The following is a 19,910-nucleotide window of genomic DNA, read 5'->3' as shown; positions in this document are numbered from 1 at the left end:
TGATTCAACTCATCGACTATCATGTGCCATCATGTTAATCTTTTGTGCAAATCCAGCATTGAATTGACCCTCGTTTGTGAAGCAGTCCGGCGTAAAAGGATGGCATGGTAACAACACTCTACTACAACAACTCTTCCTCTTTTCTAAAGCAGCCCAACATGGCCTCAAGCCCTTTGTTGCGTGTTCTCGGGGACAGGGTTTATGTAAATTTTAGGGTTAGTGATGTCACTAACCCGGGAAGAAGCTCGTTGTAGAATTCTTTAAAAGAAAATATCTCCCTTTGCATTGAACTTTAAGTGTTGTAACTTTGCAGATGTTGTTTATGCTCAAACAGCAACATTACACACTAACTAAAGTTAAAAAAGTGAAATCATAATCAACCACCCCTTTAATACCAGGTGTAAACGGGGCCCTTGAATTGAATCTTAACTTAAAATCCTTGTAACCTTGCACCTTTCTCATCCTTCCAAAGGCAAGCACAATGGTACGGTCCAGGGAAGGGTGTATTTCCGGTGTGCCACAGGTCATGGCGTCTTTGTGAAGCCATCCTGTTTGACTCGAGGACCTCCGTCCATAGACACCGAACCTCAACCTGTGCTCCAGTAGAGGCAGGACATTGACCCAATAGTTGGTAGACGATCTCTTCGACACCAGCACCAGCAACCGCCTGGACAAACCGAGTGCTAACAGAATCCATCCTTCTGATTTGTTCGTCACATCAGAGATTCACTGATTCCTCTTATTCCGTGGCAATAAACACTACCTGTGTGTGTTGTGTTGAAGTTATAGGCTTATTTCAGTATCATCTTTGAATGTCGAGAGTTGCACAGTTGCACAAACATGTTTTTATATATCATGTTAGCTTTGATATAGCTGAAATACTAATTTCCATCTTCATTAATTTACCACTTCTTATATGACTAAATGTATTAATCAAACAATGCCTAACACAAAATATACTTTGAGTGAGTTTGAGATTTGGATGTTTGTTCTAGGTAAGAATGTACTACTGTTTATGAACACTTTTGTTTGTGTGATTATATCAGGTATTACCAAAGACATAGCCTTTCAAATCTGCTGTGCAAACTTACTTTGGCAACATGAGTTTTATGCTTGTGTACTTTATTTGTTCGACTGATTTATGCTAATATGCTAAGTGCCATATTTCTGATTGGAAGGCCACATCTCCATCGGAAATTCAAAATTGTGGTTGATTTTTTTTTTTTAGTTTAATGGTATTTTGAACGGACAGCAAGCCTTGTTGCTCGTACTCTGTTGCGTAATTGGCTTGTTGAGTACTGTAACCGTTAAAGGACTGCCGATATTTCTATTAACAGAGCTGTCTGAACGCTTGCACTGGAGTAACTTATCCTGGATGCACATTAAGTTACATAATGCACGGAATTTTTGCGCATTTTCATATACTGATTTGACGCTTCTCAGGAGGTTGACAGAAGTGACTAACTCCTGTGGTCACCTAATGCGGAGAGCACCTTGTTTTCTTTATCAGACCCTTGCTAATATTATTGTAAAATAGTGATAATCTGATCTGCTTCGTATCGGCTATAGACCAGAAATGCCCTAAAGTACTGACACAAGCCCCACATGGACGGGGACTTTTTAGATAGTTGACTTCTAGGTTTACCCGCCTAATAATGAAGCTTTTGAGCATTTAAATCCATGTGTGTTTGACTGTTAAGTAAGATTTTATTAGTTTGTGATACTAAAGCCAATATTAATGTTTTTTTATAGGTATAAATGGGAGACGGGCAATATCGGGGAATGGGACATAGCCTGAATAATGCTAGTATGTTTAGTGCCATGACCAGTGCTGTTATTATTGCTCTGTTTTACCTGAAGAACTGTGGATCTCATAAGAAGTGAATACTGTTGCTGTCATTGGAGACGGTAAAATAAAAACCCAAGACCTTACTTAAAAGAAAACAAAGCTGCTCTCCTTGACAAGGAGCTGTACATAAAATGTATGAACATAGTATTTACAATATTATAAAATGTACAGAATTGTATTTATATTGTATCTCTGCAGATGCTGGTACAAAGATGTTGTAGATTACAGAACGTTTACAAACACTTGTTTTTTTTGTGTGTTCTTATATTGGTTGTTTTTTATTTGAGAGATTTGCTTATCTTAACTATTAATTTCAAGTCCCCCAGTGGTGAAAATCAAGTCGTTTAAGTGGTGTTTTTAATATGCTTTAAGACAAACCATGTGCAAATCCATGAGTCAACACTATTGCTGAGTATTTTCTCCTTAAAGATGCAATGTGTAAATTTTAGGAGGATCTATTGACAGAAATGCAATATAATATTCACTATATTGCCAAAAGTATTGGACACCCCTCCAAATCATTGAATTCAGGTGTTCCAATCACTTCCATGGCCACAGGTGTATAAAATCAAGCACCTAGGCATGCAGACTGCTTCTACAAACATTTGTGAAAGAATGGGTCGCTCTCAGGAGCTCAGTGAATTCAAGCGTGTCACCGTGATAGGTTGCCACCTGTGCAATAAGTCCATTCGTGAAATTTCCTCACTACTAAATATTCCACGGTCAACTGTTAGTGGTATCATAACAAAGTGGAAGCAATTGGGAACAACAGCAACTCAGTCATGAAGTGGTAGGCCACGTAAAATCACAGAGCGGGGTCAGCGCATGCTGAGGCGCACAGTGCGCAGAAGTCGCCAACTTTCTGCAGAGTCAATAGCTACAGACCCCCAAACTTCGTGTGGCCTTCAGATTAGCTCAAGGCCAGTGTGTAGAGAGCTTCATGGAATGGGTTTCCATGGCCGAGCAGCTGCATCCAAGCCTTACATCACCAAGTGCAATGCAAAGCGCCAGATGCAGTGGTGTAAAGCACGCTGCCACTGGACTCTAGAGCAGTGGAGACGTGTTCTCTGGAGTGACGAATGCTTCTCTGTCTGGCAATCCGATGGACGAGTCTGGGTTTGGCGGTTGCCAGGAGAACGGTACCTGACTGCATTGTGCCAAGTGTAAAGTTTGGTGGAGGGGGGGATTATGGTGTGGGGTTGTTTTTCAGGGGTTGGGCTTGGCCCCTTAGTTCCAGTGAAAGGAACTCTTAATGCTTCAGCATACCAAGACATTTTGGACAATTTCATGCTCCCAACTTTGTGGGAACAGTTTGGGGATGGCCCCTTCCTGTTCCAACACGACTGCGCACCAGTGCACAAAGAAAGGTCCATAAAGACATGGATGAGTGAGTTTGGTGTGGAGGAATTTGACTGGCCTGCACAGACTCCTGACCTCAATCCGACTGAACACCTTTGGGATGAATTAGAGCGGAGACTGTGAGCCAGGCCTTCTCGCCAACATCAGTGCCTGACCTCACAAATGCGCTTCTAGAAGAATGGTCAAAAATTCCCATAAACACACTCCTAAACCTTGTGGAAAGCCTTCCCAGAAGAGTTGAGGCTGTTATAGCTGCAAAGGGTGGGCCAACTCCATATTAAACCCTACGGATTAAGAATGGGATGTCATTAAAGTTCATGTGCATGTAAAGGCAGGCATCCCAAAACTTTTGGCAATATAGTGTACATAACTATGTTTTCAGTGGTGTATAAAGACCTTACATAATGAACCGTTATGTTTTTATTACCTTAGAATGAGCCATTTCTATCTACATACACGTTAAGTCGCCATTTTGTGCCGGCATGTCTCTACAGTAGCCCTAAACGGACAAACTGCTCTACAGAGCAGGGTTGCCAGGTTTTCACAACAAAACCCGCCTAACTGCTACTCAAAACTAGCCCAATCGCATTTCAGGGGGGCTCCCCCGATAAAAATCGTGTTCCAGGGGGAAAAATCCACGTTTTTGGTGGGGTTCCCCTAGTAAAATTCACATTCCAGAGGCTAAATATCATGTTATGTAGGGTCACTTCAACCCGTGGACATGAAAAAACGACCCGCGGCAATGGTGTAAAAGTAGCCCAATTCCGCAGGAAAACCGCAGACTTGGCAACAGAGCGCGTGTGCTTTCCTGGCTACTCTCTGCTGTCTCAGATGATGACATCTTTGTCCTGTGTTGGCCGCCATAGCTTCTCTATATTACAATTCGTAACTTCACCGCTAGATGCCACTAAAATTTACACGCTGCACCTTTAAAACTGCAGTGAACCAAAGACATTCTCAAAAATGCGGTGTTTCTGACATCATAAACTACCTTGTAACCAATCACATCAACGTGTGATCATCAACGAGTGGATCTCTGAGCTGGTGTATAGAAGCATATTCATAGAAGCGCGTATACTAAATGAGGCAAGGGTGTAGAGTTACATTCAAGCTATTTTAAGGCATTTTTTTCAAGGAAAATTTTGGTGATCAAATATGAGTTTTAAGGGATAAAATAGTTGACAACAGGGGGACTTTAAATACATGTCACAGCAAAATATAGCAACCAATGTTTCTCTGAGTTTGTTGCTTTATTTTGTTGCTACATTAAAAAAAAAAAAAAAACTCAGCACCATACAATTATTCACTGATTATCTTATATTTTTTACACACACACACACACACACACACACAGAAAAATGGACATTGTAACTTTGCACAACTGAATTCAGGTTTAGACCCATGCAACACAATCACAGCATTTTTAAAAAGACAAGCAAATAGTCTTAAATTAATGAATAAATAATTTGTTGAACGAAATGGCTACCAAGGTGTGCATTTCAGGAAGAGTATTGTTGTATTAACTGTGTTTTGACTGGCTGATGTTATCTACTCTTCACAAGAAGTACTATGTTGTCTAACTCTGAGTCTGAACTTTGACCTACATTATCATGTTAAGTTCCTGGGTCACTAGGTCATTGTGTCAGATTAAAGCAGGGAACATCTGAAATAGAATCTCTGAATACTGTAAAGGACTTCACTGGAACACAACACACATTTATGCATTTGCCAGATGCTCTTATCTAAAGGAACTAACACTGTATTTAGGAAATTAAACCCATGGCTTGGAGTTAAGTGGCAGAACATCCTAAAGTTTCCTCTAATTTTTGTTAGCACTGAGCATAAAATAAAATAACAGCAATCCTTGTTTTTGAACAACATTCGAACCATTAAAGATGGACAAAGCATTAAATCATTGCTGCAGTTAAAATAGACCATTTGGACCGGCAACAGGCACCAAAAATATTCTGAAATTGAAACTACAAAATCATTAGTCACATGAAAGTGAGTAAGCAATAAATGTAGCTACCTCGGTCAAGGAACAGGAGAGGTTCCTAGAATGTGGGCGTGGTTAATGTTAATCGTGGGCGGGGTAAATTGCTAATGGGCGGGGTCTGTCCGCGTGTGAGTGAGAGCCACCAAAACCATATGGCATGTTAAGTTTTGTCGCCTGACAGACGCGCTAGTTTGCTGTGGTTTATTCTACCTCATATCAAATCATTTGCGTTCTGTCATATACATTTGTTACTGCTACCTTCCAGGAATACGAGCTGTTATTTATTTAACCAGTCGTAGTGAAACTTTTGCACTGTTTGTTTGTTTTCGCTGAACTGCGCGCGACCCATCGTGAGGATGATGCACAGCTCTCAGAAGGACACCACATACACCAAGATCTTCGTCGGAGGTCTTCCGTATCACACCACCGACTCAAGCCTCAGAAAATACTTTGAAGTGTTTGGAGAAATCGAGGAGGCTGTTGTCATTACTGACAGGCAAACTGGAAAATCCAGAGGCTATGGTTTTGTAAGTTATATCTATCTGTCTGTATAGATAGACTGAATAGACTATAGAACAATTCTATATAAAAACAATAGTGGATTTACCATCAAAATTGATGATAAAATCTGTTTTTAATGTAACTTTCTGCCTTTAAATACTCAAGTATAATATATGCAATTTTATATTATTTATTTAAAAGAATTAAAAGCAGTTTCATGTCTATCCTTGTGTTGTTCAACTGCTAGAAAGTAATTAGTAATAAGTAATTCTAAACTTTTTAGAGAGAGTAATTAGTACAGTAATCTAATTACACTGTTGAAGATGTAATTAGTAGCTAGTTATTCATTAATTTTTTAGAGTTACTTACCCAACACTGCTTGCAGTCACTTATAATATTAAACTATCAACACATCCCATTCACATGGAACATCACTGAAAATACCACATGTATTTTTGTGTTCCTCTGTTCGTGTATGTGTAGGTGACGATGGCTGATCGAGCTGCAGCAGAAAGAGCTTGTAAGGACCCAAACCCCATCATAGATGGTAGGAAAGCTAATGTTAACCTGGCGTACCTGGGGGCCAAACCACGGATCATGCAGCCAGGTAAGGGGGTCCGGTCACTCGCCACAGACCGAAAGCTTCACGCTGTTGGCGGACTTATGTAGAGTAATAGAAACCATGCATGGCTCAGAGCATCACACGTTGGTTCCTCAATTGAGATTACATACAGTGAATACAGTAGTGCTTGTATAATTGTCACAACAGGATTGTTTGTAAAATGCATACATTTGATGGCATACATATGATAACAATTTTGTTATCAAATTAATATGAATTTTCTTGTTTTTTTTTTGTTTTTTTTTGTAGAAACAATGCCTATTATTTTGGTCATTGTATGCGATTTTCTTGTATAATGGAAATGTAAAAATAAATGCAATAAGGTTGTCTTTTTCCACAGGATTTTCATTTGGTGTCCCTCAAATACACCCCACGTTTATCCAACGGCCTTATGGGTAAGTGTGACAAAACTATTGATGACTGTATATATTTTTTTTGTGTAGTTTGATTAGTTTTAGGCTCATTTTATCTGTTCTCTTATGTAAAAATATGATATTGTAAAAGATAACAGCATTTTGTCATCATAGAAAAAATTTACCGTTTTTACCTTTGCCTTGCTTTAAAGGTGATTGTGTGTGATTTTTGTTATGCTTTCATGTATCACACCTTAAGAGTCACTATAAGTAAATAATTAATAGATTAATTCTGCTGAAGAGTGAAACACTGCGACTGTGATGATTTCAAACACTGATCTGTTTATTTGAGCGTCACGACACACCCAGATAACAGAGAACAGTTTCAGAACTGTGGCTAATAATCTGGCAAGTCATGAACAGACGTTCTTCCGTTTGTTCAGTTATCTGATCTTTAAAGGTACAATATGTAATATTTTTGGATTAAAATATCCAAAAACCACTAGAACAATGTTATATATTATGTTGACTTGTGTACTTACATTATCCTAAATGTTTCCAAGAATGTTTAAATCCAGAGAAATAAGCAATTTTAACCAGGACACAGATCGTGTCCGTGCGTCGCCTATCAACACAGTAACTCTTATTGTTTAAATCTCGTTTTCTTGATTTACCGTGAGTATCATGTTTTACCATGACTAAAATCGATCTAGCTTACTGCAGTGTGCAACAAGTGTCTCATAGCAGCCACAGAGCGAACGCAGAGTAGCATTATAACTACTTTCAACACACAAATGTATCTAATATGATAAAATAGGACTGCACTGCCTCACATACACTTGACGGGAAGAAGCGGAAGCGCGGCTGCGCATAATAAAAGCTCCACTGCTCTCGAGTTGTGTGTCACGCTCGTCTCTCATTAGCAATCGCTCCAGCGGCCTCGTTCTGCTCCAACGGCTTTCAGCCGCACCCTGCTTCATACTACAGTAATGTTAATAAATCTTTAATACATTAGCTCATCCATGAATATGATTTCTGCCTGAGTCCCATCGGATTCTTTTCCACAAGCTGTAGACGTGAAGACAACAACTCCCATGATTCCACAAAATCAAGGCGCCGTCAAGCAATGCCTTTGTTTTGAATAAGCGACCTCTAGTGGCGAAAAACTACATATTGTGCCTTTAATAATGTTCTCAAAACGTTAGCACAAAAATGTTATATATACATCGTTCATGTTGCGTTTTTGTTCTGAAACATTTTAGTTGGACTTTCGTCTAGCGTTTCAGAGAACATTCAAAAGTAACATTACCATAAAATTTGCAAAATTACAAAATGGAATGTTCCCTTAAAGGGTTAGTTCACCCAAAAATGAAAATTCTGTAATTTAGTACTCACCCTCATGTCGCTCCAAACTCGTAAGACCTTCGTTCATCTTCAGAACACAAATTAAGATATTTTTGATGAAATCTGAGAGCTTTCTGTACCTCCATTGACAGCCTACGCAACTACCACTTTCAAGCCCCAGAAAGGTAGTAAAGACATCATTAAAGTAATCCATGTGACTCAGTGGTTTAACCTTAAAAGTTTATTTACAAAATATTAATCTCAAGCGTGCGAGCACCAAGACGCATGCGTGTTGCGTTGACGTTGTTGAGCAGACATTGTTGTGTGAACTCACATTGGAGATTTATATTTTGTAAATAAAGTGGTAGATTAAGTTTTTTGGGGGGGGGGGGTTTGCACAAAGAAAGCACTCACATGGATTACTTTAATGATGTTTTTACTACCTTTCTGGGCCTTGAAAGTGGTAGTTGCATAGACTGTCAATGGAGGGACAGAAAGCTCTCAGATTTCATCAAAAAGATCTTCATTTGTGTTGTTAAGATGAACGAAAGCCTTACGGGTTTGAAATTACACGAGGGTGAGTAATTAATGACAGAATTTTCATTTTTGGGTGAACTAACCCTTTAACATTCACATAACCAAGAATGTTTAGGAAACATTTAGAAATAACATTTTCATAACTTAGAGAGAATGTTAGCAAAACATTTTTATTATATATTTTTGTTAGCTAGGTAGTAACATTGACCCAATACCGTGATTTATAGATACTGGAAAATGCTCGAAAATAACGCACTTCACCTTTAAAGATAAATGTGTGATGATCAACAATATCATATTCCTACATGTTGCAATATTCTGTAAAGCATAATTGTGTTGATTTCTGTGCATTTTCGATGGATTCCTGTGTTATAAAATGTTGTTCTCCTTGTGTCATAGAGATAGTGAGGATGATCATTCCCCATTACTGTATCCTCCCCCTTTCCGCCAGGTTATGAGGTGTGTGTGTGCATTTTATCTTTGTTGTTGTTGTTGTGTGCGTTTTATTTGCACTGTTGTCAACTCCTGAAAAGTCTACGTCTGTCACTTCCTCTTTCCAGCGTGACTCAATGTAATGTGTCTCTCTCTGATCTGACAGGCTCGCTTTTGGTTAACATAACCTAAGAGGTGAACAAGCTGAACAAAGTCAGAATTCATAAGCTCTACCAGTAGACTCAAACACGTACACTCTCAAATGGTGATTAGCTTGCATGGACATTGTTGTTGGTGTTTTTTTGGAAGAGTAGCTTTTGTGTGCGTTTGGACCTGTCTGAAGTGGTTTTCATAGCTAAACCGTGTGCTTTTAATAGAAATGAGTGTATAGCAGGACGTGGGGATTCGGGGAGACGGTCGTATCTTTGTCTTGGGGTGCTGGGAACGCCTTTTTCCATTTTCTTGATGATTGTGCACAGCTTGTTCTTACTGATTTTTATTCATTTGAACAGACGTTTCAGTGTTTTGTTGTTGAAGGGGTCAAAGTTTGACTGGGGCACCCTCAAAACAACTCATGGCTTGCATGTTGCAGTGTATCTCATGTGCCTCTGTTCTTTTATTTTTACTAATGAATCATTTGGCTTTTCCCCTGACAGTGTCTTACATTCACTTTTCCCTAATCCTCTTTGTGAAAAATAGACGTTAAGTAATTCATTTGCTTACAATCACAGAAACATTAGCGCCAATTCTGTGTCTTACAAATAGCGGGTAACTGGACATTTAATTGATTTAGTTTGGTGTTAACAAATTTCTAAGCTAGAGTCTAGATACTCTAATAAGCATAAAATACACAACAAAAACAAATATTGTAAATTCAAAACTGTTTTTAATCAATGTTTTCTAGTGTTGCAAGTATATAGTAGTGGCCAAAATTGATGTCCGGCCTTCACATATTATTAAAAATGTGTTAAAGATTTTGTTAGCATATTGCGTAGTTGTGCCTGGAGTCAATAGTTTTATTTATGATAACGCAATGAAACATGCCAACTTGTGCCGACATCATTTTTGGCCAGGCTGTCATACAAAGAAACTATGAACGCATGCAAAAACAAGAGAAAACCAATGAAATATTAGTAACTGATTACGTTGTAGTCAATGTATGCTTTTCCCTCTGAGCTTTTTGTTTTTCTATACATTATTTTGCATAGTAAAATAAAATCTAAAGTTGTAGTTTGCCTTTTTTGTACTGCTGTCAAACGATTAATCGTGATTAATCGCATCCAAAAAAAGTTTACATAATATATGTGTGTACTGTGTATATTTATTATGTATATATAAATATACACACATGTGTGTGTGTATATATATATATTTAAGAAATATTTACGTGTGTGTGTGTATATATATATATATATATATATATATATACTGTATATTTATATATAATTTATATTATATATAAATATTTTATATATAAATATATTTTTGTTAAATATACACATGCTTGTGTGTGTGTATTTATATATACATAATAAATATACACACATTTTTTATTTATAAATTAATTTGGATGCAATTAATCGCTTGACAGCACTACTTTTTTGCCCAATAATTTTGTCAGATAAATACCATAACTAAGTTTAGTGTTTTGTTCTTGCCTCATATTTAAAATATTTAAAAAAATATATAAGATATTATTGTTAAATATATACATGCATGTGTGTATTTATATATACATAATAAATATACACAGTACACACGTTTGACATTAATACTTTTTTGCCAAATAATTTTGTCAAATAAATACCTTAACTAAGTTTAGTGTTTTTTTTCCTGCCTCATATTTAAAATATTTAAAAAATCTAAAATATTTTCCTCATATTTTGATGGTTTAATCGAACTTGTAGAGTCATTAAAAACAAATATCCCCTCTAGACATCACTTTTGGCTGCTACTTTATTTATAATTGACATTTTTCAATTCATTGATTGTCGCAAAGCACTCTGGAATTGCCTTATCTGCAATGGATGCATGCGATACTGCCTTAAAGTAAATTACTGTGGCAACATCAGTACTTCAAATGTCTGTCATTAAACCAGATATATTATTATTCAAGTAGCTGCAACAAACATGCTTTTTGTCATTTTTATCTCCTGTAAACTGACTTTATTATTATTAATAATATAATTTATTATTATTATTATTAAAGCAATACTTAGAATGAAACTCATATGTTTTGCATTGCATTCTATTCATTTTAGAATGCAATAACATGTGACATCGAGTTTGCATAGCTTAAAGTGTGTTCATATAAGTATATTTTGGGCCTAAGAAACCACAATGTTTCACTGTATCGTACTGCTGACCGATCCAGTACACAGTTACTTTTGTCCTTCAGGAAGATTCAGTCAACTCGTACCGATCAAGGACAATATATATTCTCACAGAGAACTGAACCAAAGAGAACAGCTGCAGCGCTGCACTTTAGTTTGGAACACAACGACATTCAGAGCGGCCACAAGACAACAGGTGTTCAGAGACACAAGATCCGAGAGATCAGCCCCTCTGTTTCTGTGATTTACAAAGTACCTTAAATTAGCCCTGAACTCTGGCAACCCCCGTAGTAAGAAAGTTGCCGGCGCAGCTTAGTAACAGGGGTATTTTTAACAATGACATGCTTGAAATTAGGTCGAGTTTTACACCACATTCATAATTATATGTTAATAATCTAACCTAATCGAAGTTTCTGGAAATCATTCAGTTCATTAACAAGAAAATGGTTATATCCTATATGCGGTATCACTTTACAATAAGGTTGAATTTGTTAACATGAACTAACAATGAAAAATACGTCTAAAGCATTCATTAATCTTAGTTAAGGTTAATTTCAACATTTACTAATACTTTATTAAAATCAATAAAGTATCTGTTAATTTAATGGACCTGAGCTGACATGAACTAACAATGAACAGTTGTATTTTGATTAACTAACGTCAACAAAGATTAATAAATACTGTCACAAATGTATTGCTCTTTGTTAGTTCATCTAAAGTGACCTTATTGTAAAATGTTACACTACATGCAAATCATGTAGTAAAGTGAGTATCAGTATAATTAAGTACATTGAAAGAACTTTTAAGATGTGACCAGTTGTTACTGCATCTAATTTGTTTAAAACAGACAGTTTTGGCTTTACAAACACATACTATAGTGTGTAGTAATGCCTGTGTGTTTACAGGCCACTGGTAATGAAGGGTTCAGGACTGAGTTAAAGTGTTGGGCCATCTGTTGCTGATAGCGTTGCTCAGGCTCTCCTTTTATGATGGCAAGGGCAGCAGAAAATAGCCTCACCACAGCCTGTCCTGTCACTCCAGGAGATTGACAGTAAGGAATGGTGTGTTAGAGACTCTGAACTAATCTATGGACAGATTTAACACAAACACCTGTTGTTTTTGCATGTTTGCTGGTTAGGACTCATTTTAAAAATAAAAAATAAAATCTGCCCGGCAACATAGATGGGTATTAAAGGTGATTATTTTTGCAGTTTGTCTGGTGCTGCTAGTGGCTCAGAAATTAAGCCCTTCCACTTTTAGTATTTATGACTTCAGGCATCTTTACACTGTCAAATTAAAGGTCCATTAAAGGATTAGTTCACTTCAGAATTCAAATTTCCTGATAATTTACTCACTCCCATGTCATTTAAGATGTTTATGTCTTTCTTTCTTCAATCGAAAAGAAATTTTTGAGGAAAACATTTCAGGATTTTTCTCCATATAGTGGACTTCAACAGTTACCAACGGGTTGAAGGTCCAAATGTCAGTTTCAGTGCAGCTTTAAAGAGCTCTACACGATCCCAGACGAGGAATAAGAGTCGTATCTAGTGAAACAATGTCATTTTCTAAAAAAAATATAAAATATACTTTTTAACCACAAATGCTCATCTTGCACTGCTCTGTGATGTGCCACGCATTACGTAATCATGTTGGAAAGGTCACGCGTGACGTAGGCGGAAGTACCGATCCAGTGTTTACAAAGCGAACATGCAAAGACGAAGTCAATTTTGAAGTTGGAGGAAAAAATGAGATGGAGTTTTTCGCCCTACCGCGGTACTTCTGCCTATGTCACGCGTGACCTTTCCAACGTGATTGCGCAACGTGTGGTGCATCACAGAGCAGTGCAAGACCAGCATTTGTGGTTAAACACTATATCCTTTTTTTTTTAGAAAATGGCAGATTGTTTCACTGGATAAGACTCTTATTCCTCGTCTGGGATCATGTAGAGCTCTTTGAAGCTGCACTGAAACTGACATTTGGACCTTCAACCCGTTGGTAACTGTTGAAGTCCACTATATGGAGAAAAATCCTGGAATGTTTTCCTCAAAAACCTTAATTTCTTTTCGACTGAAGAATGAAAGACATAAACATCTTGGATGACATGGGGGTGAGTAAATTATCAGGAAATTTTAATTCTGAAGTGAACTAATCCTTTAAGCAATTTTAGCCATTTAAATAACTTACTTCATAGCTGCAGTGTGTACCAGAATTTATGCTGAAGTCAAAGTCTATGTGAGACTCATTTTCCGGATGTGCAAAATGATTCACAGATGAAGAATGTTTCTGATTGGATAAAAAAAAAAAAAAAAAAAAAAAAAAAAGTGCTGGCCGCTGTCCTGAAACTAAGTGTGTGTCCCATTTAATGACAGCTGTGCACAAAAATCACTTTCAAGCATATATTAAGTAAATATTTATTTGCTTATTTTTTGCATTGTGACATTTGCGTTTTTAGTTCCTCAAAAAATATTTATTTATTTGTTTGTTTGTTATTTTCAAACATCGTAGTATTTTATGGAAGCTTGTTTCCAACAATGAATAAAAACCGAAAAAAGATAATTGCTACTTTTTATCTCACAATTCAGACTTTTTTTCTCGCAAGTTTTTTTTCTCGCAAGTCTAGAAACTAAGAATTGAGAGAAATAAATTAATAAATAACTCAAATAAATTCCACGGAATAAAAAAATAAAAACGTAATTGTGACTTGCAATTACAAATTTATATCTTACGATTCTGAGAAAAAGTCAGAATTGTGAGATTAAAAGTCACAGTTACCTTATTTATTTTTTTATTCTGTGGAGGAAACAAGCTACCATAGTATTTTCTGTGCTGCCATTAATTGATAATGATTTAAATTAGGGCTGCATCGCATTCGCATTAGTCACATAGCAAGATATGCAATGTCAAGTCAAGTAGCCTATAGGGATTGTGGTTGATCAGTTCCGGTTCAGAACGCATGTGATTTGCGGATTAATTGCAAAGTTTAAACATAATAGAGTGAAAGTTTATCATTTGCATGTGTTTTTAAAGGATTAGTTCACTTTAAAATGAAAATTAGCCCAAGTTTTACTCACCCTCAAGCCATCCTAGGTGTATATGACTTTATTCTTTCTGATGAACACAATCTGAGTTATATTAATAAATATCCTGATGTATCTGAGCTTTATAATGGCAGTGAACGGGACCAACGAGCTTGAAACTGAAGAAAGTGCCTCCATCCACATCCATCCATTATAAACATACTCCACACGGCTCCGGGGGGTTAATAAGGGCCTTCTGAAGTGAAGCGATGCGTTTGTGTAAGAAAAATATTCATATTTAACAAGTTATATAGTAAAATATCGAGCTACCACCTTCCGTATTCAACTTAGGAAGAAAGTGTAAGGACTCTCACAGTTCAAAATGCTTACACTACGTCCTACGCCTTCCGTATTCAAATTAGGTAAAAAAGCATCACGTCACGTCAACGTTGAATACGGAAGGCAGTCTGGCGAAAGCTAGATATTTTACTTGAGTCAGGATATTTATTAATATAACTCTGATTGTGTTCATCAGAAAGAAGAAAGTCATATACACCTAGGATGGTTTGAGGGTGAGTAAAGCTTGGGGTAATTTTCATTTTAAAGTGAACTAATCCTTTGTGTCAGTTTAAAAATCAAGCGCAAGAAGACTGGAACTCACAAGCTGTTTTCTGTGCGCGCACACAGAGCCGCTCAGACAGCACAAGAACACCAAATTCAGGTCTCTTTCTCTTCTTTTTGAGCTTGAATGGACACGTGCACACAAAATTAAGTCAAAATGCCCGTCTTGGTGAGTATCCTTGTAAACAATTGAGAAAGAAAAGGGATGCGTATCATTATATTGGATCCTTGCATTCATCTTAAAGTGACAGCAGCCTAATAAACCCGCAGCTGTTTGTGTCACCAATGTTAATCAAACCACAAAAGAGAAGAAAATCACTTTTGTAGCTTTAACAAAGATAAATTGTATTAATTTAATTATATTAATTATATTTAATTTATACAGTGCTATGCATTGTTAGTTTACATTTGATTATTCAATGTGTGTACCTGAGTACAGTTAGATTTACCTGAAAAACATAAAGCACTGTTTATTATTTCATTTGTATCTTTGTTCTATTATATTTAGATGCACTACCCAAAAAACTCCCCCATATCATCCTAAAATGATTAATTCTTTACAAATATTCAAATCGTCTGGTGAAATTATTTTTATATCGCAATATATATCACAGAACACAAAATATTGCAATGTCATTTTTTTCCAAAATCATGCAGCCATAATTTAAATAAAAATACTTTTATTTAAAATTACTTTTAAAATATATTGTATAGTATTGCAGTAACAAGAATCATTAAGAAAGATGTCAAGATGCTTTAAAGGGTTAGTTCACCCAAAAATGAAAATAATGTCATTTATTACTTATTAGGTGAGTAATAAATTACATTATTTTCATTTCTGGGTGAACTAACCCTTTAATGCATAATTATCTTGAAAATAAGGTCACTGTTGTAAAACACAACTTTTTCTTTATGTAAAATAAGTCATTTTTAATGTTTTGATTTTCTTTTTAAATTAGGGTGAAATATGTTTTATCTGTATACTTCATGTCACTTCAAAAGCAACTTTTTTGCCGCTTCTGCAGTGTAAAGATGCTGAATGCACAGTTCAAAGGGATAGTTCACCCAAAAAATGAAAATTGTCATCATTTACTCACCCTCAAGTTTTTACAAACCTGTATGAATTTCTTTCTTCTGCTGAACATAAAAGATATTTTAAAGAATATGGGTAACCAAACAGTTGATGGTCCCCATAGACTTCCATACAATGGGGGAAAAACTATGGAAGTCAATGGGGACCATCAACTGTTTGGTTACACACATTCTTCAAAATATCTTGTTTTGTGTTTAACAGAAGAAAGAAACTCATACAAGTTTGGAACAACTTGAGAGTGAGTAAATGATGACACAATTTTTATTTTTGGGTGAACTATCCCTTTAAGTGCTTGCTGCTTATTTTCCCATCAGCACAGCAGCAAACAGAAGTAGTATGTGTTAGTTTTGGTCTCTCTCAGTGTGTTTAGCAGCAGATTTCCACTCTTCAAATGTTGTGTTTGTGTGCAGTGGACGCGGTGACGTGTGAACGCACGCGAGTGTTTTTTTTTTCTTTCGTGTGCGTGTGTGAGTTAACTGGATTTCTCTTCTTTCTTTTAAAAAGTGTTTGGTGTGACAGTAACATTGACCCTGTTTATGATTATGATTGCAGAATTGGTGTCGCTCTATTCTTTTTTTGGAAAGGTTTTTTTTTTTTTTTTTTCTGCTGTGATGTTGATCAATCTGCTTTGATACCCATAGTTATTTTTACCCTGGCATTTGGAGTGGGGGGTTAAGCAATATTAGGACATGAACTCATGATTGAATGCTGAGTTTGCAAATGAAATAGGTTTGCCATGATATCAATAATACAAAAGCATTCATTTGAATCATCATCAAGAACTAAAATGGTCAGCTCAGTGACTCTCGGAGCTCAGATGGACTCTTGTTAGTGGCAGCACTATCTAATGACATTCATTTTGTGAGTTGTGATTCACCAATTAAGCCTCATTCATGAAGTACAAGCAGAACGAATCTGTGTAAAACATTCATAAATCTAAAACTATGGGCACGTTTGTCCTGTAGACTTTTAGAAAATAAACTTAACGTACTGTATACAGTAGTGGGCAAAAGTGATGTCTGAAGGTGACCTATAATGCCCCTTTTCACAAGATGTAATATAAGTCTCTGGTGTCCTCAGAATGTGTCTGAAGTTTCAGCTCAAAATACCCCACAGATCATTTATTATAGCTTGTCAAATTTGCCCCTATTTGGGTGTGAGCAAAAACATGCCGTTTTTGTGTGTCCCTTTAAATGCAAATGAGCTGCTGCTCGTGGCCCGCTTTCCAGAAGAGGGTGGAGCTTTAACAGCTCACGCTTCGGTTGCTCAACAACAACAAAGCTGGAGAATCTCACGCAGCCAAAATGAGGATTGTCAGTAACGGTGTTCAGCCTTACATTGTTCAAACCGGAGTCGACACTGATGGAGAGACTCAGGAAGAAGTTACAACTTTTAGAATGAAACTGGACGTTTCTGAATGGTTAGTGGATAAATTTATGTAGTTGCTGTGGAGTTGATTCAACTCATCGACTAGCATGTGCCGTCATGTTAATCTTTTGTGCAAATCCAGACCCTCGTTTGTGAAGCAGTCCGGCGTAAAATGACGGCATGATAACAACACAACTTCTCTAAAGCAGCCCAACATGGCCTCACCCCCTTTGTTGTGTGTTCTCAGGGGCGGGGTTTATGTAAATTTTAGGGTTTGTGATGTCACCAGCTCACTGTAGTCCCTGCCAGCCGTTTGTTGTAGTCCTTAAAAAAGCGATTTCTGCAAAAGAAAATATCTCCCTTTGCATTGAACTTTAAGCGTTGTAACTTTGCAGATGTCAGACAGCAACATTACACACTAACAAAAGTTAAAAAAGTGAAATGATGATTTAATTAATCATTTACACAAATTCATTCTGCTTGTATTTCATTAATGAGGCCCACTGGTATTTTTAGCATCTGCAGTGAGTTTCAGTACAAACTGTTTAAAACGAAAAGGCAGTTTATTTTTAGTATGTAAAATGCCTGAAAATACTGTAAGTTAGTTGCATCTTCTAATGTGAAATGATAGAATTGCTGACAGCTGATCATTGACTCTTCCCAGCATGCTCTATTGTGGCAATCCTATTTATGTGAATAACCCTTTAGTGCACTGTGCTGTTTCTCTGTTGAAGTGCAGCTGCTGTGCCTTTCTCGTTCCCCGTTTAATCCCAGTATCTCTCTGTCCCTCAGGATTCCTGCTCACTATGTGTACCCGCAGGCATTCGTGCAGCCCAGCGTCGTGATCCCGCACGTCCAACCGTCCGCGGCCTCTGCGGCGGCCGCAGCCTCTCCGTACTTGGATTACACCGGCGCGGCCTACGCGCAGTACTCCGCTGCCGCCACCGCTGCTGCCGCCGCCGCTTACGATCAGTACCCGTACGCTGCCTCACCAGCCGCCACGGGTTACGTCACCACGACCGGCTACGGTTACGTCCAGCAGCCTCTCGCGTCTCCTGCGCCCGGCGCTACGGCGGCCGCGTTCGGTCAATACCAGCCGCAGCAGCTCCAGACGGACCGCATGCAGTGAGATGAAGAAAACAAAAGCTGGTCGTTTGACCATTTATGACTGTGCCACTTTTTACCGTGTCAGCCAAAGAAACTGATATACTTTTTTATTGTTCTGTTACTGTTATTATTGCTGTTCTCGTCATTTTATTTGTAGTATTTAATATTTATTACGAAGAAGAAAGCTGTAGGCTGTAGCTAGTCAAACATGATGCTGTTAATTAACTCTTCAGTGCCACTAAGTTTCTTATGTACAAGCATTTAAGGAATATTATACAGTTTTCTCACCCTCATGTCATTGAAAACCCTTACAGTATCACTTTACAATAAGGTCTCATTTGTTAACAGTAGTTAATGATTAGCTAAAATGAACTAACAATGAGCAATATATTTTTAAAGCATTTGTTAAAGGGTTAGTTCACCCAAAAATGAAAATTCTGTCATTAAATACTCACCCTGATGTCGTTCCACACCTGTAAGACCTTCGATCATCTTCAGAACACAAATTAAGATACTTTTGATAAAATCTGAGTTTTTTTTATCTCCCATAGAAAGCAATGTAATTACAGTCATTCAAGGTCCAGAAAAATAGTAAAGACATCGTTAAAATAGTCAAAGTGACTACAGTGGTTCAACCTTAATGTTATGAAGCAATGAGAATACTTTTGTGTGCAAAAACAAAACAAAAATAACAACTTTATTCAACAATATCTTCTCTCTCCTGTCTTTCTTATGTCGTTCACAACATTAAGGTTGAACCACTGTAGTCACGTTGACTATTTTAACAATGTTTTTACTACTTTTCTGGACCTTGAATGACTGTAATTACATTGCTTTCTATGGGAGATAAAAAAAAAAAACTCGGATTTCATTAACAAAAATATCTTAATTTGTGTTTCGAAGATGAACGAAGGTTTGGGATGACATGAGGGTGAGTAATTAATGACAGAAATTTCATTTTTGGGTGAACTAACCCTTTAATATTTGTTAACATTAATAAAATTAATAAAAGTGTTCATTGTTTCACTTTGTGCATTAACTAATGTTAAAAATATATTGTTAAATGTTGGAATTAACATTGACTGAGATTAATAAATTCAGCAGAAGTATTTTCATTGCTAGTTCATGTTAACTAATTTTAACAAATGAAACCATATTGTTATAAGTGAGAATTTTTGGTTTGGCTATTTACACTTAAAAGTAAAACCATCATATTCACATTTGCATTCAGATTAAGAAATGATGCACTAACCACATCAAATCTCCAAAATTCCTGCATTTATTTTCCACAGAAAAAATTCTGACAAACATGAAGGTGAGTAATTGATATTTTTAGGTGAATTATTCCTTTAATGCATCACAGGCTTCAGATGTCACC

The 19,910-nt window shown here is 36.9% G+C and overlaps 2 protein-coding genes across 3 annotated transcripts in view; both read left to right on the top strand.

Moving 5' to 3' along the window:
• Positions 1-2,091, top strand: part of kif13a (kinesin family member 13A) — an 80,677-nt gene extending 78,586 nt beyond the window's left edge. Inside the window, 1 exon segment of the mRNA XM_051864499.1 lies at positions 473-2,091. Within this exon segment, the coding sequence (XP_051720459.1) occupies positions 473-606 (134 nt within the window). The 3' untranslated portion in view covers positions 607-2,091.
• A 3,222-nt stretch (positions 2,092-5,313) lies between these two features.
• rbm24b (RNA binding motif protein 24b) lies at positions 5,314-19,068 on the top strand. 2 transcript variants are annotated; one of them, XM_051866442.1, is made up of 5 exons: positions 5,315-5,731; positions 6,189-6,312; positions 6,668-6,722; positions 8,961-9,020; positions 18,218-19,068. In XM_051866442.1, exons 1-5 carry the CDS (start codon positions 5,561-5,563, stop codon positions 18,552-18,554), a joined length of 747 nt encoding a protein of 248 aa, XP_051722402.1. In that variant the 5' UTR covers positions 5,315-5,560; the 3' UTR covers positions 18,555-19,068. The 2 variants fall into 2 exon arrangements, with proteins under 2 accessions (XP_051722403.1, XP_051722402.1); XM_051866443.1 differs by lacking the exon at positions 8,961-9,020 and having other exon boundaries at positions 5,314-5,731.
• Positions 19,069-19,910: the final 842 nt, after the last annotated feature.

Source organism: Ctenopharyngodon idella, chromosome 16, assembly GCF_019924925.1.
Source record: "Ctenopharyngodon idella isolate HZGC_01 chromosome 16, HZGC01, whole genome shotgun sequence".
Taxonomy (NCBI): domain Eukaryota; kingdom Metazoa; phylum Chordata; class Actinopteri; order Cypriniformes; family Xenocyprididae; genus Ctenopharyngodon; species Ctenopharyngodon idella.
This window is presented reverse-complemented; position numbering and strand designations above follow the sequence as displayed.

Bases quoted from the DNA above. Each gene is read 5' to 3' on its own strand.
- rbm24b (XM_051866442.1), top strand. From the start codon at position 5,561: ATGATGCACAGCTCTCAGAAGGACACCACATACACCAAGATCTTCGTC. The intron at 6,313-6,667 runs GTAAGGGGGTCC...CTTTTTCCACAG, and splicing joins ACCACGGATCATGCAGCCAG to GATTTTCATTTGGTGTCCCT. The intron at 9,021-18,217 runs GTGTGTGTGTGC...TCTGTCCCTCAG, and splicing joins CCTTTCCGCCAGGTTATGAG to GATTCCTGCTCACTATGTGT.